The sequence below is a fragment of the Diplotaxodon limnothrissa genome, linkage group LG12 (genome assembly GCF_057381915.1).
Source record: "Diplotaxodon limnothrissa isolate DT_005_m linkage group LG12, D_limnothrissa_male_GT1.1, whole genome shotgun sequence".
Taxonomy (NCBI): Eukaryota; Metazoa; Chordata; class Actinopteri; order Cichliformes; family Cichlidae; genus Diplotaxodon; species Diplotaxodon limnothrissa.
The window spans coordinates 12,717,416-12,745,049 of NC_140607.1; the positions used below are offsets into that span (position 1 = coordinate 12,717,416).

Sequence of the window (27,634 nt, forward strand, 5' to 3'; positions counted from 1 at the left end):
GAAACAAAATACTAAAGTACATGTTTACAGTGTATTTGCTGAAATAATAATAAAAAAAAAAAAAAAAAAAAAAAAGACTAAAGGAACGTGCATTATTCTCCATTCAGTATCTATAGACAAGAGAATTGGACATAAAACAAGACTATTTATGAATACACTTATTCTAATAGAGAGCTCATTTCCCAATGCAAAAAAAAAAACAACCAACCAAACAAACAAAAATCACCCATAATCCTCAGCCTCATACATCTGTTGAGTCATATAACCACTGTGCAGAAGGCGTGACTGCTGTCATACGGTGAGATTATGTGGTAGGTGTGGGGGAAATTTCGAGAAACGCTCTACAACAAACAAATGAAGAGCAGAATGTTATTGATCAAGTGAGAGATAGTTATGGATCCCAGCAGAATTATTGGCAGAAGCATCATGATTGATCTCCCAGAATGATTTAGATACAAGCACTGAAATCATGTTGAACACAAGATTAGAGAGGTTGGAGTAAAGTAAAGGTTTGTTGTTGTTGCAGGATCCACAAGAAAGCACGACCTCGTCATTGTACTGCGGGAAAACGCTCGGTACATACAGTCTCATTAGTGTGTATCTCCTAACTGCTTCCCCCACTGGGCTTGGCAGGGGTTTTGGCTCTGATGCCCCCCTGGCGAGCCTGACCCTTGGAGGCCTGCTGTGGCTGAGCAGACTGCTGCACCGGGGACTCGGCAGTAGTGGTTGCAGCGGGCTGCTGGGCTGGGCTGTGTGGAGGTGGTGTCTGGATCTGGGGTGAGGCGGCTGCGGTCACCACCTGTTGCTGGATGATCTTCTGCTGGACCACCTGGGCTGTCGCCGTACCAGCGGGAATCATCTGCACCTGAGCGGGAGCTGATGTGGCAGCCTGGGTCAGAGTCACAGTCTGAGGCTGAGCCTGGATCTAAAGAGAAACAACACAGACTAAACATTTCCATCCTGTCTCAAAGATCTGATACGAACCTTTCTCCTGCATATCAAAGCTAAGAAAATCGGTGATGAATCAAATAAAATCAGAAATGAAAATGAACTGTCAAAAGGTTCAGTGTGACCCCACAGAAATCTCATCTGATATTTTACCCTACACACTCTGGTCAGCTTCACCAAATTGTGCATAACTTCACATCAATGATGAATTAAAACAGCACAGTGCTGTAAGCGTGACGGATGATAGCATGACCCCTTTCACAAAGACAAGAGCACATCTATTTGTTGCTAAACGTGAATCCTCGTTCACACGATCCAAACAGTCACCCTTAGTTTCAGCTGAAAGCTGTAGTCTACAATTGGTTCTAAATACAAGCCTCAAAGGACAAAACATGCCCATCTTTCAAACATTTAATGCTCCCTCCTCCTTTAATCTCTTAACTGTGTGCAACAAATGAACAGCCTATTTATTGCTGTAAATATAGGAAACTAGATTCCTGCTTGAGTGACCGTGTGAAAAAACAAAACAGAACAAAAAAACCCTTTCAAACAATATTAACTATTTATTAACGTCAACCTGGCCTCGAGCTGGAATTCTGTGCTGGAGAATTTTAAGCCTTTTAATTAGTGTCCAAATCCTTGAGTTATGGCCAAAGAGTTTTGCAAGGTCCCACCTTGACCTCATACTTTATCAGTTCATTCACATGTAAGACAACAATTGTGCCAGATGTAATAAAATAGATTATTTATATTTGTGAGAGGGTGAATGGGATGGACAACTTGAAAACACAAAACATTCAGTTGCAGCTGTCACCAGTGAGGACATCAAATATAAGCATTTTGTCAATGGCAGCACACGTGAAAGCCTGCAGTGATGGTTATTCCAATGTCTGTAGAATCAATCTAGTAAAAAGCCTTAAACTCTTACCTGCTGAGGAGAAGACACAAGTTGTTGAATATTGGCCACAGTTGGTTGCTGCTGCACTATTTGCGGGATCTTAGGCAGCTGATATGAGCAGTAAACAACAAAATTTTAACATACACACAATCTCGATATTTCACTGAAAGTACTCTGTTGTATGGGTTGCCACTGATGATGCACCTGGATTTGCTGGGGTCCAGCTGGTTTCTGGCCCTGGGGGAGCGATGTAGCGAAGAACTGGGTCTTGATTCCCGATTGGAGTTGGGTGGTGGTATAGGTCACCTTTTGCTGTGGCTGCTGACCTTGCTGGGCGGTCTGGACTGTCACTTGCTGTGTGCCAATCTAAGGGAAATGAAAATACATTAAATACTGTGACTGGCTCTATTGAATACAGTAATATTACTAGTGAACTATTACTTCCTGATACTCTCAATAAACACAAATCTCTATATGTAAACAAAGACATTACCTTTTGCTGTACAGTGGCCTGTCCTGGCTGTGGCTGCCCTGCCTTCTGCTGGGGTGCAGCTGCCACCTGAACTGTCTGCTGCTGTTTCTTCATCTGAATCAGCTGCTGGACCTGCATCTGTTGGAAGGGGACACCTGACAGAACGGAGAAAGTGCGTCAGATTAAAAGACATATTAGAAGATCGTGATGATGAGAACATACATTTTGCTACTATAAAAGGGTTTCCAATCCAAATGATGCAGGTATAGTCAGCAGCAAATACTGTTGCATCTTGTGATGTATGCAATTCAAGAATTTCAACACACCTGTTTTCTGGGCCTGACCGATAGCCACACTAATGCCTGCTACAGTCACTGGCAATGTAGTGACTCCGGCTGATGAGACCACAGCTGGCACAGAAACTACAGGAGGCTTGGTCAGAGTCACCTGAGCTGTCTGTCCTGCCTGGGCCTGAATCTGGCTCTGATTGGGTACTCGAGCAGTCTGCAGGGTGAAAAGAACAAGAGTAAGAAAGGTGGCACAAGCTCAATCACTAACATAAGCGGAGGGCAGTGTTTCTGGGGATCCACCAGTGAATTGTAATAGTCTCTCTTAATGTTATATCTTTTAGATCTCTGTTGATAATATATGCTGAAAGTAGCATTTATGTTGTTGTATTGCACAACTGCATCAATATCTAATCACTATTTCTCTAATCTTACCAATCTGCCCATCTGCAGGTTGGTGGCCAGCACAGGTCGTTGTGTTGTCACAGCTGCTAGCTGAGGATTAGCTTGTACAGTCTGTGCAGCTGGCACCTGTGCGGCCTGCTGGGCCCCTGCAGCCTGTTGGCCCTGAGTTGCTGTTGCCTGTTGCTGCAACTTTTGCTTGTGCACCTTAAAAATAAGAAAAAAAAGAAGAAAAAAGTCACACAGATATTTCCATGCAAGTTAACTTAGAGGTCATACTTACACACATTGAGAAAATAGTGCACTGCATTGTTTAGTGGGTAAAACGGAAATATTGTCATCTGTCAATTATTATTATTAACATCTGTCTAATCATAACCACAGGTCCACCTTATGCAAGAGATGAAATGACTTTTTCTATAAGCGACTGTTACTGTTGCATTTGGTGTAGTTATTCTACAAAGGTGGTAGTGACGTACCTGGGCTTTGCTAACGGCTTTCATCTGAGGGGATGTAGCCTGTGGCAGATGCTGTCTGAGCACATGGAGCTGGGCTGCGCTGATTGGCTTTCCTTGAGACAGCACAGTCGATGCATGAAAAAGGACAGAGAAAAGGTCAGGGCTGTAAAACAAAATGTGCACCTGAGAAAAGCCAGTGATAAGCTCGTTACCTGGTGTGACCTGAGTGACCAGTGAGCGCACTGGGCTCATAGTGGTAGAAACTACTGCAGATGCTGTCACTGGGGTAACCGCTCTAACAGCCTGACCTGTAGCTATGGCAACCACCTCAGCCGGGGCAGCAGTAGCTGTCACAGTCCTCTGTTGTGCATGGACCACCTGTGCTCCAGCTGTACCTGCAGGCTACATTAATCAAAATAACAGCGATAGTATGAATAAAGGTTTCGATGACTGAGTTTGCTGCTTTATTCCAATCCAAATACTATTTATATCACTGTATGTTAATAGTGCCAGGTCACCAGACTCACAGACAGCGTTCCTGGCATGACCGAAGACGCCAGGCGTTTGTTGGGCTGGAAAGGGCTTTGAGGAACTCCAGCTATTGTGTTGACAATCACATTCCCCCCAACAGTGGCTAGAAGAAACAAAGTGAAAGGAATTAAGTACTGGGACACAAGCTGCACTGTAATCTAAACCATATATATGTGTGTGTGTGTGTGTGTGTGTGTGTGTGTGTGTGTGTGTGTGTGTGTGTGTGTGTGTGTACATACCAGCCTGAATGGTAGTGCCCACAGTGGCATTTTTTATGCCCCCAGCCTGTGAAACATGATAAGCATGTTTAAAGTTTCCATTAGCTCGTTTTGGATCTGACTATGTAAAAACATATAGCTCAACTACTGAGTCTCACCAGTACGGCGTTAGGCACAGCAGGAGCTCCGGCGACTGCTGCAGCCTGAGGGACCTGGGCCTGGCCAGAAGCAGGAGCCTGGGCTTGGCCAGGTGCGGCCTGAGCCTGGGGGGCTCCAGTCTGCTGCTGGGCCAACTGCTGAGCCTTCTGTTGCTCTGCAAGAGCCTGCAAACACACACATCCACAAACAATGCATGGAGGCAACACAAAAGCAAATATATTTGTAAAGATGGATGAAAACCAGACTGAAGATGATGCATGGTAGTCTGTTTTTAGTAGTTCACTCTTGTTTTTTTTCTCCAATTTTTATACTATTAAAACATTTGGAGTGATCACTGATTTATATCTAGATAATAGCATAATTGCTTTTAAATCCAACAGCTACAGTGTGTAGACTACTACCTTTGTGCACCGCATGCATGAAAACTGTCCTGACAGGTGGAAACTAATATTAACCAGATTTCTCTCAACACCTAAAGAATTATTCACAGACATTTGCTGTAATAAGTCTTACATTCTCCTAGCATGGCATAGCACCTGGATAAATAAAAACACAAGTGGAGGCACACTGCTGATAAGCACCTTTTTCTCTTTGGCAATCCTTTCAGCCCGCTGAGATGCCACCTGGATGGGAGGTAGCGGCTTATCGTAGCTGATCCCACTGAAAATGAGAAAAAAATAAAACCTTACACTTCTTTGTTTGCTTAATGATTTCAGGTTTTGATTCCCAGTGATTACAAACTTAAGTCGCACCTTTCTGCCAAGACAGACGCATGCTTGGGGTTCTTCTGAAATGGATTCATGCCGAGTCTGTAAGCAGTATAGATGAATGCATTTAAACGGCAATATCTTATCTCAACATAATTGCACTACATTTTTTTTATTTTGTTAATGTAGGTTTTTTTTTTCAAATTCTCGGTACTTACAGTGGTTTGATTGGTGGGCTTCTCTTGCTGGCAATGATCTTCATGAGTTCAAAGCGGCTGTTGTAGAGCTGGATGTGAGTGGCATTGTCATCCTGTGTGTAGATCTGACAGGTCCTCAGAGGACGGCTGTTCTTAGACTAAACGTGGACACACAAAAAGAATAAAAATGATCCCCAGAATTCAAGAAGAAATAACGGCTGAACGCAAAGACCAAGCAAGACAGAGTACCTTGTATATACTCTTGGTTTTCTTCTTGGGGTTTGCCTCATACACCAACTTAAAAAAAAAAAGAAAAGGAAAAAAACCCAAGAGTGATTGTTGAGACAAACAAGCAAAATGTGTGCAAGACAGTAAAGTACATGACCCTGTTTTCATTACCTTGCCCTCTTCCCTGGGAATGATGACGTTCTCGTAGCGATTGCGACACTGTTTGGGTGAGCGGTAGATGCGACTGCAGGAGTTCACCACATCACTCACCAGATCCCAGTTAGGAGTGTGCGCAGGAGACACGATTGTCAGGTTGAGCGGCAACTCCAACAGCTGCTTCACAGCCTAACGGACACACAGCAAAGATAACATGTTAACTGAAATGCAACACAGGATGGATTAACGATGCTTAGAGCATCATGGAGGCAGGAGTAAATAAAGCCAGTACCTGAAGCAGGGCCCAGTCTTCACTGATGAGCCACTCTGGATTGTCCTGCCCTGCCTCCGTGGCAGGTTTAGCCAGCGAGGGGAGGGGCTTGGCAAAGGGTGCCTGCTGCTTGAGGGAGAAATTCTTTTTCTGGTCTTTAACCTCACGGCGAACTTTGAGCATACTGGCTTTTTCAAAAAGGGAACGGGGAGGAATGACCGTCTCCCCGTGGCCCTTTTTCTTCTTTCTGGCTGCTGCTGAAGAAACACACTCAAGTTAGGGGAGAAAACCAAACAAACTTGCAATGATACTTTTGCATTTTGTCCATTCTTCTGGTCTTTAACCCAAGATTTACAACAACTTCTCTAAAAGGAGAGATATTTTCTTACCTGAGGGATCCATCTTCAGTCTCTTATGCTCCTTGCGAATGTAGACAGGAGGCAACTTGGACTCTGGCATGGGTGTGGTGTCATACATCAGCATCATTACAGAATCAATGTAGATATCGTTGTCATCCTGTGGTGGTGTGGGTGGAGTCCAAAGCTATGGTGGAAAACCACATGTCAAAAACCGTCCAAAGGCAAAAATAGGATTTCACGTTGTGGCTCAATGTAAGTACATTGAATGAGGAAGAGATACAGGTGTCTGCATCATTCAAGAATCTGTGTAAACATTTACAGATAAGGTCACATGTGGCATCTTACCGGCATAATTTCTGTGTGGCCATCCTCCGCATCAAACACATACTCCTGTTGAAGTACAGAGAAAAGGTTCAGGTCAACTACAGCACAATAATCCACGCACCACTTCTTGCTTGATTAGCAGAGATCAAACCGTCCCACCCACCATGTTGTAGGCATCCTCTCTGGTGTAGGTGAAGAGATCTTCATCTCCCTCCATCATGTGCTGCTGTTGCTCCTCCTCCTTCAACCTTTGCAACTGCTGCAGCTCCCAGCTTCTCTTTGAACACTCCAACTTCTCCTGAGGAACAAAACAACAAAAATAAAAACCTGTTCATGAACAAATTTCCACATTTTCACTGCAATTAATCTGTAAAGATGTGCCTTAACTCTCACCCTTAGAGCTTTTTCATCATCGCTGACGTGGAGGTACTCCAAATAATGCAGGGCATATCTTTCGATAGGTGTAAGCTGTTTCAATGATGAGTGAATGAAAAAACAAAACAAACCAGCGTTTAATGTTATGGTAATTTAGTTTTGCTTAACCAGTTTTCAAGCTGCATATATTAATTAAAAAATAAGCAAACCCACCTGTTCCATGACTGCATTAAGCTCTTCTATCTGAGCAGGCTCTTCTTTGGCATGGATTTCTGACTCCTGGTCCCGCTCTGTTGACTCCTGGTCTGGCAACTCGTCCTCCTGCTTTTGCCGATGTGGCTCTTCATCTTCTGACAGGGCATCCAAGTTTATGCTTTGGAGAGCCTGGATGTATGGTCTAGCTACTCTGGGAGAGATGGCCTCAGAGGCTGAAGGCTCCTGGTGAAGGACGACAAACTCCTCCACCTTCTCTCCCGAGCCTGCCTCCACTTCAAACAAATCCTGGATTGTCCGCTACAAACACACAATATCAGGACAGTTATTTCATGTCTTGGGTAGAACTAAATAATGCGGGATCTAAACCTTTTTTCCATATATTTATAGTCTGAATATCGGTAGAAGCTTCAGTGAGTTTATCTTACTTGAGTGAGGAAAGCCAAGGTGTAGTCAGTACCCTGAGCAGCCACCTCTCTTATCAGGTCCTTGGTACCATTCTTCAGGAGCTTCTCCTCAATAGAATTCCCACTCTCCAACCTTGGGACATGCAAAAGTAAATAAAACCGCAAGTCGAGTCCTTCAGTAACACTGTTATAAGGCAAAACTGTTTTATCTGGGGGCGGAATAAGGAGCACAAAAATAGAAACAAAATCAGAATGCCTTGTTTTTATAATATCACCTGTATATGTGAATATCCTTGGAACGCCCTATTTTGTCGCACCACTCCTGGGTGCGTGCGTCCATGCTGGGATTGAGGTCTGTGTCGTAGAAGATGATGGTGTCTGCGTCAAACACAGTCCCAACTGCAGAACAGCAGCGGTTGGTGAGGATGCTGCAGAACACCTGCCTGTTCCTGTTGAACTTCTTCATATTTTCCTGCAGGCACGCAACGAATGAACAGAGTTGAAGAAGTAGTTGACAGCGCAGTTTATTTTTAAAACACGATGTACTCATGCATTTACTTTGCCATGTAAATATACAAACTATCCTTTCTAATATGAAACAGATGCTTTAGACATTTTTATCTTCATTGTTTATTTTTGAGACTGCTGTTGTCAGTAAGGCTATGTTCACACTGCAGGTGTTAATGCTCAATTCCGATTTTTTGATCAAATCAGATTTTTTTGTCTGCTCGTTCACACTACAAATAAAATGCAACCAGCAAACGCTCTGTAGTGTGAACCCTCAAAGCGGCCCGCATGCGCAAAAGAAGATGTCACACACAACGCGCTCTGTTTAGACCCAGAGCAAACAATATTGTTTGACTGATGGCCCTTAATATAAAGACTTCGGACTTTACGTTTCCCAATTTTTGCTTCAAGTTATTTTGTTATTTACATAATAATGTAAATGTAACCTAATAATTATCCTTATTGCTGTTTTAGAGGAGCGGTGCTTCAAAGGATAGTTGTAGATTTCTGTCAGAATCTGCAGATTATACAGTACAAATAAAATGTTCACGTTTCTCCAACGTTGTCTTCCCAACATTTTCACTGACATCTACATGGGATGGCCAGGAAGTGTTCACGATGTCTTCTTGGGCGGTTCTCTGGCGCTGATAATTGGCGTCTGTCTTGTGTCAGTGACGTAAAAGACGGATTTAATGCGACATGACCGTTCAAACAGCAGTCGCTTTCTAAAACATCGGATATGTATCGGATTCAGTACCACATATGAAAGTGACCCAGATCGGATATGAAAATATCGTATTTGTGCCGTTCACACTGTCATACCATGATCGGATATGGGTCGCATAGGGTCCAAAAAAAAAAAAAAAAAAAAAAAAAAAAAAATCGTATTTGATGCGCTTTCGCCTGCAGTGTGAACGTAGCCTTAGTTGCCTGCATCTATAGCTTATTTGTAATTGAAAACAAATTAACTCAAAGATCCCCTCCACACAAACATGAACTAATAAAAAAAGACAGATAAGGGGGAAAATAGTTTAATTCACATTAAAATATTTAAAATGACAAGACCCTCTGTCAACATTCATTTCTTTAAACTTGATTTCAGCAAAAATGTTTATAAGGAACAAATCCAATGTGGTGTGATTTTACCTGTCTTTCATCACAACTGAAGCTCTCATCAATGCGCACGTAAGTGAGCTGTCTGTAATCTAGGAAGGCCTCCAGGATGTCCAGCATCTTCAACATCTGTGTAAAGATGAGGACACGGCGACTCTCTGACTTCAGCTTCTGCAGCAGGATGGCAAGAGCTTCCAGTTTACCTTTGGGAAAGAAAAATATCATGTTATTATCCAAGGCAGATCCAAGGCAAAACGTGAGAGGAGTCACTCAGCCTGTGTAAGCAGGAGATATTTGTCCTTACCTGGAACCTGTTTTCTGTGATGTTTTTAGTAAGAACACCGTATAGAGCTTTAAAAGAATAGGTGTGACAGTTCTAGCTTGCTGTGGCTTGTGTGTCACTGATGACTGACAGTCATCACAGGTCACTGACACCTAGTTATATGGCTCTGGTACCTCTTTTTACAATCAAATGTGTTAATGCCCTATGTTTAATAGGGCATTAACATGTTTAATATTCTATGTATCCATTCTTTTGTTCTCAAGTTTATGACTGAAGTGACTGGATTTCTTGTTTGTCTACTCTTGTATTTTACTTCTAGTCAACATCAATAACTCCGGTCACACAGTAATGCATGTGTAGGTGCAGAGATGTGATTGGAGGGTGAGGAACAGAAAGACAGAATACATTTCTCTTAATTGTCATGTTGGTTTCTCAGCTTTTGTGGTTATATGTCAAACTTTTGGCCCCAATTACATTTTCCCCTCAATGAAGCAATCCACAGACTGAAGAGAAACAACAGGGAAGTGAACATAGAGTCAATGAAAAAGGGAGAGAGAGCTGCAGGTTTCATCTTTTGCTGATTTTAAATGATAATGGTGAAAGTCAAAATTATTGAATATAAATAAATATTTAGCACTTTTGTTTTGTTGAATACTAATAACTTGTGAAGTCTTGTAAAAACTAGCACCAGTTCTTGAGTTACAGCCTAAAACAAGGTGCTTCTTCACCTTTGATGAACAAAATCAGAGGTCAGAGTTGTTTGTTTTAACCAGGTGTAATGGTGTGTTACGTGGACTAACCTGAGTCCATTTGCATTAACTGCAAGTCAGGACAACAGAAGAGATGTGTGGATGCTAAGTGGATGTCTGCACTGTGAGGGAGAGAGGCCTCCTGAAGCCGACGGCGAAGGGACTTCTGCTCAAGTCTGAAGGGAACTGGGGGATCGGCTGCATACAGGTGAGGAGCTGAAGCCACAGCTGGAGGCACCATGCATACCAGTCTAAAAGGCAGCACATATAAGCATAGTTGTTCATTAGATATTTGGATTAAAAGAGGAAAAATTAAAAACTGATTTGCAATACAACAATAAAATCTTAGCTGGTCATTTCTTTTACCTTTGTAGCTATAATACAATTTAAGAAAATATTAGGACACGCTGTAAAATATTCATGGAATGGATTTATAACAACACAGAACAAACAAATCTCAAGTACCTTTTGAAAAGGCTGCTGGCAGCCTCCAGACAGTCGTCCACAGAGTGCAGAGAGGACTTCAATGCAGAGGTGGTAGCCACGCAGGTTCTCTGGGCTCTGATACAGCTCTCTCTGCCCACCCAGCTCCAGCCTCCAGCAGTCAGGGCAGAGTGACCGGGCTCTGAACCTAAAGTGCATGCCTGTAGCAGGTCTGACCCATACAACACTCTGCGGCTGCAGCGCTGCTCATTTGCTTCGAAGAGACGGCTCAATCGCTCTTTCATTAGTTGAGTCTTTTCTTCTGACGACTCCTGAGTATCACAGTGACAGATGGTACAATCAGAACTGATCTTCCTGTAATGTGACTAGACTAAAATTATTTGATGAAACAGAAAACTGAAATTATAAATAGGATTTTTCTGCAAAGTGATGTGCTGACCTGAGAACCAGCGTGAGCTGCAGGAGGCGGCTTGATGGGGGCTGACGTGGCATTTGTATTTGTACTCACCGCTTAAAAACAAAAACAAACAAAAAAAAAACCCCACAGTGTCAACAGAAGGAAAGGAGGACAAGAGGTGCAATTATATGCCCAAGCTCGCATATAGAGCTGCCACGATTAGTTGACTAGTCACGATTACGGTCGTCAACGACTAATTTAATAGTCGACGCGTTGTTTGAAGCATTGTAAGATCCCAAAGGACGCAGGAATAAGTAGTAGTATTTAAGAGTGTAATAACAGACTGAAACAGAAGATGGCAGCACTGCATGTACAAGGATGCCAGCTGCCGTTAAACCCCAAAGAAGAAGAAGCAGTGTCCGGTATCGTAGCCGTGTCCAAATTCAGGAACCACATCCTCCTGTGCCTGCATTAGTAGGCCGATTACGTTACAGTGACACAACGAAAATTGTCCAGATTCAAAGACTCCGACAAATGCAGCCGACAAATGCGCGCTTCATTTTCCCAGATTTGAAGGATGGGTTGGGTGTATACTTCGTGGCCCAACCTATCCCAGAATTCATAGCGCGACCCTGCTCAGTTTCCAACAATGGCGACAGCTAATTAGTTTTAATATTACTCTTATTATTCTTTCTGGGTCACAAAATAAACGTTTAACATATTTTCAGGCGAGAATGTAGCCGTGTAAACTTCAAATATCTACTCAGTTTATCAGGACACCACATATTTTCAAAAGCGCTCCGACGTTTTCGGAGACACACGCTGGTGCAATAAGCTGTACGTTGTACGTCCAATGGATGCATGATCTGATTAGTCGACTAATCGCAAAAATAATCTGTGACTAGTCAACAATCAAAATAATCGTTTGTGGCAGCCCTACTGGCATATTATGTCACACAACTGTCAGAACTATAATGGCAGATGTAATTATAATGTCAGCTGTTTTCAAAATAACCGATTAAGAGGTAGAAACAATAATGCAGAGTCTTCACTGTTTCCAAGTCACCTTGCTGAGCTGTTGACACTGCAGGGGTAGCTGAGGCACTGGAGGCAGGAACAGCTTGAGGCATTGTCTGCATTACCATGGATCCCTGGGGCCTAATAATCTGCTGCCCTGGAGCTGACACAATCTGCAGGATGTTGCCTGAATGCATGAGACATTAAGCAACCAATTAAGTGGCGCATACTCAGAAAATAACACAGGCATGAAATGTGAAAATCTAAATTCTAGAATTAAAAGAACTGTCGTGGTTTTTGAATGAAGGATTTAATGATGACATAAACAGGAATTAAAGCAAAAGTCGAATAAACAAATTTCAATGCAGTTGTATTCAAGACATATTAAATTGCTAACTGACTTTTTTTCACACTTAGTTGAGTCTGACAGGTGAAGGCATAGGTCAGGCACCAGAACCAGACCAAGGACGTTGTAAATATATGGTAAGAGTTTTACACATTGGAACATCCAGAATATTATAATAATGTCTTAAAATTTACAAAAACCTTTTGCTGACAACAAATAAAAGCAACAGAATTACATGGATGAGTCAGTTGGACACAAAACAAGGAACGAAGAAAAATATGTGGAGAGGAAAGAAAGTGTGACGATGGGATATACATTACCAAGTGTACCTTGGAGCTGCAAGGGCTGTCCAGTGGTGAGCTGACGGAGCTGACTTGGGGACAAAGTGAACTTGTTGCCCTGAAACTGCAGAGTAACAGGGGTCTCTGGCTGGGAGATTCGATTCTGACTGCCTGCTATGTTAGCCAGCTGGGCAATCTTCACCACATCTCCACCTTTAACAGAAAAAAAAAAAACTTTAACACAGATAGCACTAAAAAGTCTTTTTATGGTTCCAAAGCAATATACTGAGTTAGTTAAAGGGTGAAGAAAAAAAAAGACAAGACATGCAGAACCAGGGTGGATTAATCAGTGGAACGAGCACAGCTCCTCTCTGCAACAGAAGGGGAAGAAAATGCCTAAGGACAGTCCTCAGGTGAGACAGGGAGCCTGAAACTCAAAAGTGACTAATTAAGAGGAGGGGGGGAGGGAGGGACACACAAAGTGTCTAAGGGTTAGGGCTACACTGGGCCACCATGTGTCATCAGAACAGTTTTGCTGCACCTTGATAATAAATATCTGCTCAAGAATGGAACAGCATTTGCCAAAAAGAGATTTCTTTATTTGATGATGGTGATGGAGAGCGCTCTCAAAAGCCATAGCAGATCCGTTTGATGTGGTTAAACTGTAAGAGTGGATTACTAAAGCCTCTTTTCCTTTACTATCACTAGTACGTACTCCAAACAACTCAGCACGGTTCACCACGGTTTTCAGGGTTTTTCATTAGGTCCAAGTATCTGGGACCAGGTGCGTTTTTAGTACCTGCTTGTCCGGGGTTCCAAGCGATCCGAACAGGTAGTAAAATGTGACATCGTCAGACTGCATGTGATCGATTGGCTGGTCAGTCAGTACGTTGTGGGATGCTCTGACACACACCAGGCACATTAGGAGTTACTAAACTGTAATAGAAAACCAGTCAATCCAAGTAGAGTTGATCTGAGTCGATCCAAGGAGATACTAATGGAAAAGGGGCTTAAAAGCATGTCTTAGATACTTAGCTACATTTATATATTTTCTCTGCTGATTTTAACCAATTCCAAGAAGAGATCAATGGATTTACAGCCCCCAGCTTAGCCTCTTCTTTGTTGTTGTGTTTGGATGTTTGTCTACCCCAAACAAGTACTACAAACTCAAAGTAGATTCACTGAGAATGAAACCCTTTGTAATCTGACCAGTATAACCAGTACAGTCTGCTGTCTTGGCCATCAAGAAGCTCCAATGACGCCCTTGTGATTAAGGGCCTTCTTTGCCATGGTGTTGATGGGATACATTTTCACTTTATGGACACACGGATTTTATCTTGAATGCCTGGTGTTCAAACTAGTGACTTTTCTACTTGTGGGGGGTGGAGCATGAATCCTTAAGTGAAGTTTATCTGACTTCTGCACACATTAGGATTTTTACACATCCTAGGATAAAATCATACCTAAAATTTACTTGAAAAATAACCAAATTCAAATGGTTTCTGAAAACTCTGAAAAGTTTTCTGAAACCATTTAAGACTTATATAAATAAATTAGTTTTATTAAATTTTTCTCATTTTTAAAAAATATATTTAAATACTGCAGTTTCTCAGGTCTTGACTGTGGGGCCATTTTCACATGCTTAGTATTCATGCTGAAGCTCAGACTAAAATAATAACAATAAAAGAGACAGCAAAAACAGAAACAAAGCTTTGGGAGTTCTTCCTGCAGCTGGGCTGATGCAAGAGACAAAAGAATATTAGTACGTGGAAGAAAAAAATATTATAAGGAAGTGCAAGGATTTAACATAAGTTAAATAGTGCAGTGGTGTACATTCATAGTGTACATGCAGGTTTTAAGAAAGAAACTGGGGAATGCTATGGCTGTGGAGATGCTGCTGATATGGCTGCAGATCTAATTTTAGAGGACTTTTCCCCCCCCCACCATAATCAATACAAGATATTTAACCAGAATTCCTGAGTGAACACATATCAGCAGTGCCTCGAGTAAAGGCTTCAGTGAAGAGCAGCCAGTACTGTAGTGCCAGAGGTGGAGGGGAAATGCTGAGACAGAGGGGGAGGGCAGGCCACTTACTAGGCAACCGTGCCTGGGCCTGGGATGTAAGAACCAGCCTCTGGGATACTAAGCTGGGCTGGATGGCATGGCTGGGGGCTAAAGTCGACCTGGGGACCTGTGTTAATCCAGGCTGGCTGTTGGGAGCAACAGATCCCACAACTGTGCCAGCTAAGCTCTGGCCTAAGGCCACAGGGGAAGCCCCCAACACATGCTGTCCAATGCCACTATTCCCAGAGGAGGCTACAGTGGAGGCTGCAGTGCTGTTGCTGCTGCTGACAGGAGTTGTAGCCTGGGCTCTCTGAGCTGCTGCTCCAACCACTGTAAAGTACAAGGCAATGGGGTATGGGACTCCATGTTAGGGGTAACCCAATATTTAGTCAAATCAGTATGATCAAACAGTTTTTCCATAAATTCCTTCAGCAGTGGTGGGCCAACTGAGCTACGACTATTAGGACTGTTACTGATGTCAATGATAATAACTGCAAACATTTTTACTTAAAATATGTGCATTGGTCCCAACTACTCAGTACGGGAAGAATGGATACACTTGGGCATGTCCAGTGATCCAGAAGACAGAAATGGGAACAGTCGGGCGTAACTTCCATCTGCAACTATCTGACACTTCACAAGCTCTTGTCAGTGTTTGCACTGAAAGATGGAAGATGGTGTGCAATGTCAATGAATGTTGTTAAACGTATGTATTTGCACTCTTTATGTATTTGCAATTATACATATGGTGTACTTCTCTTAATGGATATTTTTATTTATCTAATATTTTATTTTTGGCAGCGTTGTTGACAGTATGACAGTGTCTAAGGTAATTAATTATTAAACTAGAAATTATAGTTAAATAGAGAAACCTGAATGTGAACCTGAAACTTGTTTTTAAATATGAATGAAAAATATGTCAATGTATCATTGCATCTATTCATTGGTCTGAAATAACTGAAAAACTGAGATGACTATTGATCTGTGAATTTTGTGTACCACTATGGTAAAAGCTGGTGTGATGGGAAATGTGTGTGTTTAAACTGTCAGCTCAATCTGTGAAAGTGTAGTCAGTAACAGCCAAGTCTGCAATGTTTGACTTTTGCCTCCATCTCTTTATTGGACTTGTCTACCATTGCTGTCATTGCATCCTCTGTTAAAATATAATGACTTTTCCTTAATCCTCAGTCGTCACTGAGGACAGAAACCAGTAGTGAGTGTTATATTCAGCCTTGCCATAAAGGTTGTGCTGATATCAGGGGAAAACAATATTGCCAACCCACCACTGCTGCATGGAAGTACAAATTTAAATATATGAAACCTTAAAGTAAAACTTTTCAGTCAAAGTATACCAAGTTGAAGGACAAGCATCTGACTTTTTCAAATAGCAGCACTGTGCATAAAATATGTGCAGGCAGTACAGTTCTTAATGAGCTTCAAACACTAATGTATGCCTCTAAGGCTACCTATTAATAGTTGTTAAACAGTACATTAGGCTCACTCAAAATCATGCAAAATAACACTGCACACATCACAAGCTTAAAACTAGTTTAGGCACATTATTTACAGGTGAAGAAAAAAAAAAAACAATATGAGAGGTAAAAGGTACTATTTAAGTCTGAAGTGGACACCACCAGGAATCCTTTAGATAATGTAAGAATCTAATTTCCTGTCCTATACTGGATACGGCCCCTGAAATGATCTTACCAGGAGCAGTGGCTGCAGTTGATGAAGTAGTGACCAGGGACTTGCCCCTGGTCTGGCCTGCCTGACTGATGGATGGAGAGGTGCCAGTAGCAGGAGAGCTCATTGGAGGACGCTGACCTGCTGCATTTGCAAAGGCGGCAAAGCGGCCCTCTGGTTTTGTGCCATACTGCACTGGCTGGAACAATCTAATCAGAGAAAAACAAATGCACAGGATTTAAATATGCCATAATACTGAGGTTATATTTTATTTTAAAACTTGTTAAGATCTTTACATAGAACATTTCATTCTATCTGAGCATTTGAAGATTATATCGCAGACCTCATTGGTTTTATTGGACATGGTTTGGGCCTTGGCGGGGGATCTGGATTGTTGTAGATCTCTTCTATGAGCTGCTGAGTAACCTTTAGTTTGGGTACTGCCTCTTCAGTCTGATACCGGGTCAGTCTGTTCTCATTATTGATCAGATCAAATATGGACAGGTTGGCAATCTATGGAGATAATAAATTAGGAATAGATAAAATATCAGAAGTGGAACAGTGTAGAGTCACTTTAAGATTAGTCATTATGCAAATTTGTCATGGATTGACTTTATATTACAGGTACTTACTGACTGCTCTTGGTACCATTAACATTAACAATGTTTGGCAGCGCTACTAAAACACTTACCTTACTCGAATCAGTCTGAATTGCTCCCAGCACCAGTGATGGCACGTTATATTCGAGAGAGGAGAAGAAATAGGAGCTACTGGACACTCTGGGTGCCACCAGCTCAGGATGGTTACAAACTCGCTGTAACTGCATCAAAACCTGCAGCACGCTGACAAAATGACCCGTTTTCAGTGCTTCCTGAGCTCTAGGGGAACACAGCCACATAGAAGAAATGATTATAGAAAACTGACATGTGCAAAACCTGTCTCCCTTGACACATTACAGTTTTCTCCAAAGAACAGACACAATATAATTATAAATTATAAAGTATCTTTTCTAACCAGAAAGATCAGGTTAATATAAATCTGATGTCCCATGGATGCATAATACACACTAATAGAAATGAAAAGAACTATCTAATTGCAGTTCATGATGTGCTATTTTTCCAAAACTTTATTATACCATAAACTGGGCTGTGTGTCAAAAGAAACTGTGAGAGAGGGGTAAATATTTTACCCTGATTGAGTGAGGATATCCTCATAAAGGCTCTTCTGCCTGTTCGACAGTCGGCATTTTAGGATGTGCTCGTACTTCTTGGGAAGCTGTTTCTCCACATCCCTTTTCGAGCGCCTCAGGATGAAAGGTTGAATCATCTACAGTTACGAGTAACAGGGTTTTCATATTTAATTTAAAGGAAAACACCACAGTAACACAGATTTATAGAAGAGTGCTGGTGGTATACCCACCCTGTGTAGGCGGATGACTAGCTTGTGGCAGTAATCCTGGTTCTGGTCTGTGCCCGCCTTAACAGGAAAATCAGAGTAAGGCCTGGTGATTCCTGGCAAAAGGAAGTGGATCATGGTCCACAGCTCCTTAAGAGTGTTCTGTAGAGGAGTGTTGATGAGGAGAATCCGTTGCTCACTAGAAAATGCACAGAAATATCTGTCATTCATTCTGAGCTGAGCAATTTTTTAACGATCCAGTAAAAAATTAGGGCAATTTCATAGAGACAGCCTTAAAGTTTCTCACATTGAATTTATCTCATCAGGCAATTCACCCAAAACAACATGCACATTGACTAGAAATAATAACATTTTAGAAGCTTACCTTCTGAGAGCAAAAACTGTTTCCCAATGTTTCTCCGTCATGTTTTTGATGAGCTGCACCTCATCCAGGACTAGGTGCCTCCACCTTCTCTTTAGAAAATGACTCTGGTCTTTCATCAGCAGCTTGTAGGATGTAACACATACATGGAAGCTGTTGGCTTCCCCCCACCACTGCAGATCAAAAACCATATACACCAGGTAACTTAAAAAACACTTTTTCTTCAGTTCACTTTAATTTTATTTATATAGCACTGAATCACAACAGTCACCTCAAAGCACTTTTTAATATCATATCAATGATATTTTTGTATTTAAATACACAAGAAATTACCCTTCTTTTAGACCGCCGTTCCCTTCTGTTGCCAAGGTACAAGAGGATCTTAAGGCCAGGACACCAACGCTTGAACTCCACCTCCCAACTTAACAACTTGCATGTTCTTACCACAACGAGATGGGGCCCCCAGATGCCTGTGGTGAAAACACAGTTGTCTTTATCCCAGTCAAAATTTATAAATACAGGAAAAAGGTTCAATATTGTAAAACAAAAAGAATACCAAACACCAACATACCCTCTTGCCCAGCCAAGTGGGCCATGTAAGCAACTGTCTGTACAGTCTTGCCAAGGCCCGTCTCATCAGCTAAGATGCCATTGAGGTGCTTCTTGTAAAGGCTGACAAGCCAGTCCACACCAATCTGCTGATACTCACGCAGAAACCCATGCAATAGAAAAGGAGCTGGGCTGCGGGTCTAGTAAAAAAAAGAGAGAATAAAAAAATTTGTTTGAAAAAACTACAAACCAAAACAAACATGTTCTTTTGTTTAAATGCGTGAATGTGAGTATCTGAATGTGTCTCACAGATGAAGTGGTTCTGAAGCTGCCCTTGGGCAGGATGAGCTCTGTGGCTGCAGCTACTTCGGCTATGTCTTTGCAGGGTTTCCCATCAGAGTCAGAGGAAGCGGCTTTGTCAGCACCGCGGTACTGGTCCACACTCAGAAGGGAGTCAATCAGCACAGCCTCCGGTGGACTGATAGCACATTCTATTTCTAGAAAATAAAAATTAAGTGGAGGTATGTTGGAATCTCATCATTCACAAATGGCCGGGAAAAACCCCCCCCCAAAAATTATCTGCACAGTTGAACTTTATAATTACAAACTTGCCTTCAGTCTCTTCCATTTCATCCTCATCACTGTGAGAACCAGGCTGTGGCCAATCAAAGGTGTCAGTATAGGCACCGGCATATTGCTTCATCAAAGCATCAAGGGGCATCTCAGCTGCAAGACGAACACAAAAACGTTTTTTAAAAAAATGAAACAAAGATAATTAATCTTCATAATTGCTGGTTTTAATTAACTAAGTAGCAAAAAACTCAAAAATGTATAATTCTGCGCGTTAGTAATTTAATCATCTATATAACTGCCAATGTATTTCAGCACCATCCTGTGGCCAATCAAGATCCACCATATACTGTTTCATCTTCTGAAATCAATTCAACTCATGCAAGAGGTGGAAAAATGATGAAAATTCAATACTATTACTATGGAGCTTCAGCAAGAGGTGATGCTTATCTGTAGAACTGGATGCATAATTTGTGAAAAGTGGAATATTAAATTAATAGTCTAATCATATTTGCCATATAATCACCTGACATAACTATCTCTTAGCCTGTAGACTACCTAAGCTGTTTCAAAATTTCTGTAACAGTTTATTGCCATGGTGGGTCAAACTTTAAATTCACCGATCTCTGTGCCGTCAATAAAACAAAACAGTCAGTTGTATTTTAAGAGGTAGGTATGCAGTTGTGGGTGGTTTATTATGTTTACGAGTTCTTCTAACCAACATTCTTAATTGAGGCACAGCCTGCACATGACATGTGTGTGGTGTTGTGTCTCAAAGCTCACAGTGGAGTTTATGAAATCACCTAGTCTCCAACAAGGCTTGTCCCTTTAAGCACCATTAGATTACACCAAAAATTAATTTAACTGAATAAACACAGCAGTAGCAAGACAATAACACACTAATAAATTTCTCTTCCTTTATCCTGAATCTGCAAATAGAGAATAGTACAGAGAAAGATTAAAGTAAGTACCATCTTTGGCAAGGTCAACCAACTCTGCTTTGTGGTCCGTTTCCCCTTCCATGTCCTCCTGTTCCTCGATGGTGCTCTCTTCATCTGTAACTAAAAGGAAAATCAGTCTTTATAAATCCTTGTTTTTTATTTACTCTGTTTTTAATCATATATACCTTGATTATTTGACACTTACTGTCTTCATCAACCAAGGACAAACTAGATTTTCTTTTTCTAACTGAAGTGGTCACCTGCTACAAAAGAAAACGTATAATTGTAAAACTATCTTAGACACGATATGTGCTTCTATATTATTATTATTAATTGGTATGCCAGTGCAGTACCTACCTCTTTATCAGCCTTCTCAGCTGCTGACTGACCGGATACTGTAAAGCAAATAAAACAAGTTTAATAGAAAAAGAACTGTCCCAGGCCAGATAACCTACCATGTGTTAGCTTGGAACAAGGAGCAACAGCAAGTAAAAGCTGATGATACAGAGCAAATGTTCTGTCTCTCATGTTCAGTACCTGCTCAATGGGACGTACCTTTGGCTTTTTGTAAGCCAAGTGCTTTGAGCCTCTTCTCATAAATTTCAAACTGGAGTTTGATTTCCACGACCTGATGGGGAAAGGGTTTCACTCAAAACAGATATTTGGCATCTTTATAAGTCCTGAAACCTTTATACATAAGAATAAACAAACACACCTGTTCAATGTTTGACCAGAAGAATTCCACCTCTCGGGCGATTGTGCTGGCAATGTGACGAAGATGAATTTCCCTTTCTTTCTTTGATCGCTCTTCACTTTTCTTCTGCTCTTGATGATAACGGGCACATGTGCGAACGAGCTGTGGCAGAGACACACAAGACACGAGTTTGTCTTTCTGACGGTTTCCTCCTTTTTGTTTTTGTATCAATTTGTGATATACCCTTCTTTTCTTCAGTTAATTATTATACGTTTGTCATACCTTCTTAGCAGCAGCTTCCTTCCACCTCCTTTCCTGCGCAAAGTCAGCTGCCATCCACTGCATCTCCTCCAGGAGATAGTCCCAGTGGGACTTTGGACGTGAGGCTTCCACAAGCTTAGGGAGCCTACTGGCAGACCACTGGCCCTCCTTCCTTAACTCAGATATGCGCTGATGCACTTGACTCTCCTGGCAATCATTTGGTCCATTAGACTTTATATGTTGATAAGATTAAAACTTACTAAATACATTTATAACAATGCACAACAACGGAACATCAAAAAAATTAAAATAATGGACATCAACAGGAATTGTTGATGTGGAATATGACAAACTTGAAAAGAACAAAAAACATGCAATGACAACATTAAAAGGCACCAAATCTTTTCCAGGCAACGCTTTTAACCAACTGCTGACATCTGTATCCAAACTATGGTACTCACCAATTTGGCCTGTTCCACTTGCTTATCTTGAGAACCCTCCTGTGAAGGCTGCACGGCTGTGCTTTGACCAAAGCCACCTATTTTGACCGCTGATATGCCATTGGTTCCAGTCATTTTTGACTGGGTGCTTGGGTTGACGTTAGAACCAACAGGACGAAGAGGACTTGCAGTATGTGGGGTTGGAACAGAGTTGAGAGCAGAGAGCGGAGCAGGAGACACAGATGTCATTGATACCGAGTTGGTCATAATCCTCTGAACTGCCTGGTTTGACTCTGTTCCGGGGCGAGCAAGTGCTACTGTCTGTAGAACAAAGAAAAAACACTGGTAATATCAAGTTTACAGTATCGTCTTTTAGTCAATTTGTATGGAGGCTGACCACGTCACACAAACTGACCGCTTGTCCGGACTGCAGAATGGCCTGGGATTGTTGCTGCTGGGGCTGCAACTGGAGATGAAGACCTGACTGCATCTGATGCTGCAGCTGGGCCTGGAGCTGTGTGTGGGGGTTCACTGTGGTCAGGACTGCGGCCCCTGCCTGCACCTTCACCTGTGCCTGCAGCTGACCCCCTGGCTGAGTTGGATTCTCTACTAACTGAGCCTGCTGGGAGAGTGTCATGGGCAAGCCTGTCATAGGAGGGGCACCTTGTGGCAACCTGCCAGGCAGCTGAGGAGGCGGAGTGTGCAGGCTGGCTGCATTCTGCACTGGAGGGCCTTTGGATGGGTCGTACTGTTGCTGGTTCTGCTTCTGTCCTGCAATCTGGACTGCTTGAGGAGTAGGCGGCATCCCGCCTGTATACATGGTAACCAAAGTATAGGATAAAAGAGTAGTATAGAAAGTGACACAGAGACAAATGGTAAAAAAAATGAGTTGTTAATGTTATTGTCCAATGTGCAGTTTTTTTGGTTTGTTTTTTTAAATAAATGCCTTTGTGTTCCTACAATACAGATTAATAGATGCCGTTAAGTGTTCGGCAGCTTTCCCTTAATATTCATTTGAGAGACCCCCTTATAGAAGTTATATATTTTGAGTCTAAAAGGTAGAATATAAAATTGTACTTTTAACTATTAAACATTTGTTTGAGTTTCAGCTATAAGAGCTCCTCAGAACCTTCTCTTAATGAACTACATGTACTGTACTTAACAGGAGTCTACGACTACCTGATGATCAGAGCAGAAACTAATGAAACTCATACAGCAAAATGATTACAGAGGAAATGAAATCAATATGAAAATCTACATGTCTCTCAAATAAAATACTACTTTGATTAATGCAAAACTAAAACCTTGCATTTCAAATGTTGAGAGAATGTGGTTAAAAAACATTCAAAATTACTCATGCAAGAAGAAAGGTTTTAGAAAGAAAAAAAATGTAACAAAGAAACATGAAAAAAAGAACTTCAAAAAACAAAGAGACAGGGAGAAGTAAGGGGAAAGAACTAAAGCAGACACTCACAAAAACACTGTATGTTTGGCATGCATGAAGCAATGTCATTCTAGCCGTAACCAAGGCATCTGGATGCCTCACATAGCGACAAAGCACAGAGGTGAGCAAAAGGACAGACATGGGGTCTTGCAGATAGCAGGCCTGAGCGGAGCTGTGCACACTAAAGCATCACCTGCCTTACCTCCCTGCACGTCACACCACCTTGCCTAGACGCCATCAACACCTGGCCCTGACACACCCACACCACCACAATCGCAAACACCTGTGCCGTGAACACAACTCCTCCAAATGATTCCCCTCCTACTTAGACTGAGGGAAAGAAGCCAAGTCAGAACAAAATGTCATGAAAAAACATGGAAGGAAATAAACTAAAAGTGGACATGAGATAAATAAAAAGTCTTGAAGACTGATGATTCTGAGTTCCTGTTGATGGCTCACGCAAAGACGGACAATTGAAGAGGGGCGTGTGAGGGAATGACGATGGGAAACCAAAGGGAAGCATGACATGTGGATTCATAAAATGGGAGATCAAGCAAAACCCATTGGAAAGTGAATTCATTCCCACAGGCTTCCCACTTTCTGTGATCCACCGCCAGATAAGATGAAAATCCATCAGCACGGGAAGGTCTTTCCAAATAAAGACGACAAACAGGAACAAACTTCAGAAAAGAAGAGATGGATGACGACAGGTGATCAATAGTTAAAACAAAAAAAGAAAATCATAAGACATGGCATCTTCCCATTGAGTGGCTATTCATTCTTCAGACTTGGATTGTCTTCTTCCCCATTTATCCTGACAGAGAGAGCTTAAGCCTGAACTTCCTGAGGACTGCTGAGAAATCCAGCAGATGGAAGATCTGTTTGTTGATGCTGCTTGGAGTTTGTTTGTAGAAGATGAATGTTGTGATTCCCTTTTTAACATCTCCTTAGTATGAGCAAAGGCCATAGGTCCAGCAGCATCGAACAGAACACAGAACGGCCTGGTAGAAGCACTCCTACCTTGCGCAGTTGGCATAAGCTGCTGGAGTGGAACGCCAGGTGATCCTAAAGGAGCTACACCAGGATGCTGGAAAATCAGCCCATGGCGACCAACGTCAATCCGGGGCCTCTTAGCCTGATCTGGGATTTAAAACACACAATACCCTCATAACGCAAAAAAAAGCACTCGGCACACAGCAATGACCTTCTGAAGACCGTACAGGTCACCTCTCCTTCCTCGGTTTAAGACTTCAACACAGAGCGCTAGTAGAGGATGCCAAATATCTAAAAGCAGAAGCAATTAGAGGGAGAAAAGAAAACAAACAGAAAACAAAGCAAACGGGGAGAAAACAAAGCAACATAAAACAGGAGTTTACGATCTTTGCCCTACCTGCCTGCACCATAGCCTGTTGCCTTTTAAATGCATCAATGTCTCCAGGGTTTGTAATGGTGCCAGAAGTAGCTCCTTGGTGTCCCTGCAAAAACAGCCTCTCATGAAATTAGTGAGATATTTTCAAGAGACTTTAAGGGCATTATAGATAATTTCATTAAAATAAATGTTTAAAATAAGTGCCTCCTCTATCACCTGAAACTGCTGTTGGGTAGAGAAAGCTGCAGAAACATTGGGAGGAAGCTGTGTTGCTATGGCAACTGGTGTCACTGCCTGGCCATCCTTTCCAGTAACAACCTTTACCTGAAAAAAGACACCAAATTGAAAGAGGAACAAAATTCAACAGAATGACAGGAAAGAAATACACATTTGATCTCAGACCAAGAGCCAGCTGATGTAATACCTCATCATTAATAACCTCAGACTGTTCTTCTTCCTCCTCTTCGTCTTCAAGGTCCAAGTCACTCTGTCTCAAGTAAGTATACAAGGGAACACAAGGCTTCTTCTTAAAAGCTAGATAGTCCATCATGTTCCCTTGGAGGTGCTGCAGGAAGAAAAGTTCAATCAGATATTCTTTGAACACTTCTTTCAGATTCTCCATCTTCTTGGTGTGGTGCTCCAAGCACTGTTTTCTCAGCTGAGCAATCTCTGGTGTGGAAGGAGCAATTTCCTCTAATTTCTTGGCAGCTTGCTTCTTTACAGTGCCCACAGTCATGCTGGTGGGTGCAAGAGAATTGCTGGGGATCCCTTGAGATGGACTGGTGAGGGATGGGCTAGAGGGTGGTATAGAGGAAGGTATACTGAATGATGTGGCTGTGGTTCCTACTCCAGAAACCACACCTTGTTGAGGCTTCTCAAATATCAAAGGGTTTCTAAGCTGTCCTTGAATGATACTGCTGATCTGGGGAGGTAGGTTTGAGGTGGTGATATGACCAGGGCTGCCCAGAGCTGAGTGAGTGGTGGCCACTGGACTTTGAGGTGCATGGTGGTGGATGGTGCCGCCAGTCTGTGAATGAGGCTGAGAAAGCCGTCGTTCCCTCACAGACCCTGGCGCTCCTGGAGAGGCCAGCTGTACCTGACCAGGTGTGGCTGGGGCAATCTGGGCCAGTCCTGTTCCCTCTTGGTAAACAAAGTGACCACTGCCTGATTGACTCCCTAAACTGATTTGCCTCACTAACATGCCAGCGTCAACAAAACGTGTCGGACTCTGTCCGTGCACACCCAATGCTGCTGCAGGAGCTGTTGGCCTCGTCACACCTTGCAGAGAGGCTGGACTATGCTGGGTAGGACTTTGAGGTTGAATGGGCTGGGGCACAGGTGAGGTGACCTGGATGTAGGAGGGTGGAGTATGCTCAAACCTCCACTGAGGTGTCGTATGCTGGAATCCTGGGGATGCGGGGTTCTGGATGGGAAGTGTGGTTAGGGTTATTTGTTGGTTAGCAGTAACCATCTGTCCCACATTTTGTAATGTTATGTTCATGTTCGGGCCAGCGGCTGGACTACGACTCATGATTATCTGATAATTGGGTGACTGAGGAGCTGAAGGACTGGCAGCAGAGGAAAAAGGGGTCACAGGTGATTGAGGATGGTTAACTGTAGCTTGCTGCTGTGTAGTTGCCATGGTCGGCTGCGACTGCTGCTCCTCTGTTTCTGACCCGCTGACAGACTTGGGTCTCTGAAGCGGTCGTTGCATATTCTGTGATCCACTTCCATGGTGCATTGCGTGATACGGTTACAATCTTTAAACACAATAATCTGTGAAAAGAACAAAGGAGAGTAAAAATGATTTTTATTTATTTTTACTTTTTAATGACTATATGTGATGCAGAAATAAAGTTTGCTCGTCATCTGGGAGGAAAATATCTGAAAATTAACCATAACATGTCAACATATCAACAACTTCACGTGAAATGACATAAATCAGGACCAAGGATTGTCTCTGTAATACCCATTTCCTGTGATAAACTGGAGACCCTGGTAGCAATAACCACGTAATGTCTTCCAGGGTTGCCGTTTTTCTTTTGTTTCACTGTGTCTAGTTATAAATAATCAGTCTTTTAGCTTCTCCATACACTATTTTTGAACATTTAACAAGCACACAAGTAATGACACAGACAAAAATCAGTCACTGCCATCAGTAAATCTTATCTCGAATGTCATTAAAGTTTGATATCGTGTGCAAGAAAGACATGGACTGTTACCTACATACACCCCTTAATTATTCAGGTGGAGGTCTTATCAGAGCATCTTTACCGACGTACAGCTTTTGTTTATTTTTTACATCTGTTTGCACCTACAGGTGAACGCCAGCTAGCATATACACATTGTCCTGTGGTAAAAACGATATGGCTTATTTGGTTTGATACTGATTCCGCCAAAGCTAACGACCATTTAAAACAAAGCTGATGTACCTTAACGGTACCGAGGTGTCGCCAACGTCGTTTGACAACGACGTCTTGATAACAGCGTTGAGAAATTTACGAGTTAGTGAAACCCAGTCGTTTCAACACCGTAAGAACAACATTACATTTACAACCAACATTTCCAGTCGACAGCCGTAGAGCAGTCGTTTCTTGATACGGTGTTATATTTACAGCGCTTGTTAACATGTTAGCTTCACCCGCCTACAATTTCTCCGGGGCGTAACGTTAGCTTAGGTTAGCTGCGATGAAAAATAATAAATGCAGGTATCGGAACAATCAGGTCTAGGTGAATGGATGATCCAAATATATATAAATAGAGTAATATGGAATGTAAAAATTAACCTGTAACATTTACAATAACACTGTGTATGGCTTTTGAGTAATTACAATAACCCGTGCTAGCCGATGCTATTGACTAGCTTGTTTTTGCTAACAGGCCAGCTACCAATGAATAAACACAGTTATTACTTCAACGGCGTTACTTACAGGGAATGGGGATTCTGTAGTAGTTTCGTAAATCCTAAGTCATATTTACAATAGGTCACATACTGCAACACGGGCTATTCTGCGAAAAATAAAATCTTGATATTGATAGCTGCTATTCACTGTTTTGAAGCTAAGTTAATTTCATTCAGCAACATGGCGACCGCG

The 27,634-nt window shown here is 42.2% G+C and overlaps 1 protein-coding gene across 1 annotated transcript; it reads right to left on the reverse strand.

Moving 5' to 3' along the window:
• Positions 1–239: 239 nt before the first annotated feature.
• ep400 (E1A binding protein p400) lies at positions 240–27,634 on the reverse strand. Its single transcript, XM_085367135.1, has 54 exons — positions 27,470–27,634; positions 24,964–26,315; positions 24,756–24,863; positions 24,561–24,645; positions 24,191–24,310; positions 22,142–22,536; positions 21,748–22,047; positions 21,308–21,493; positions 21,047–21,187; positions 20,887–20,959; positions 20,689–20,726; positions 20,537–20,594; positions 20,362–20,451; positions 19,433–19,546; positions 19,130–19,317; positions 18,843–19,020; positions 18,605–18,741; positions 18,275–18,444; positions 17,914–18,088; positions 17,684–17,820; positions 17,186–17,372; positions 16,838–17,007; positions 16,519–16,703; positions 14,842–15,141; positions 12,796–12,960; positions 12,170–12,307; positions 11,146–11,216; positions 10,728–11,017; positions 10,314–10,513; positions 9,264–9,433; positions 7,886–8,082; positions 7,632–7,743; positions 7,204–7,503; positions 7,009–7,083; positions 6,779–6,913; positions 6,637–6,681; positions 6,322–6,475; positions 5,954–6,189; positions 5,677–5,850; positions 5,527–5,574; positions 5,299–5,435; positions 5,126–5,182; positions 4,955–5,033; positions 4,373–4,537; positions 4,236–4,281; positions 3,993–4,099; positions 3,678–3,867; positions 3,487–3,578; positions 3,041–3,214; positions 2,645–2,822; positions 2,340–2,473; positions 2,051–2,212; positions 1,877–1,954; positions 240–925 (listed from the first exon to the last, which is right to left on the reverse strand). Exons 2-54 carry the CDS (start codon positions 26,278–26,280, stop codon positions 605–607), a joined length of 9,282 nt encoding a protein of 3,093 aa, XP_085223261.1. The 5' UTR covers positions 26,281–26,315; positions 27,470–27,634; the 3' UTR covers positions 240–604.

What these genes read in the sequence shown, in the direction of transcription:
- ep400 (XM_085367135.1), bottom strand. Translation starts at nt 26,280, where the DNA reads ATGCACCATGGAAGTGGATCACAGAATATGCAACGACCGCTTCAGAGA. An exon ending in TGTCCAATAAAACCAATGAG is followed by an intron (nt 16,704 to 16,837) that starts GTCTGCGATATA and finishes TTCTCTGATTAG; the next exon opens with ATTGTTCCAGCCAGTGCAGT. An exon ending in AGTGTCAACAGCTCAGCAAG is followed by an intron (nt 11,217 to 12,169) that starts GTGACTTGGAAA and finishes TTTGTTTTTAAG; the next exon opens with CGGTGAGTACAAATACAAAT.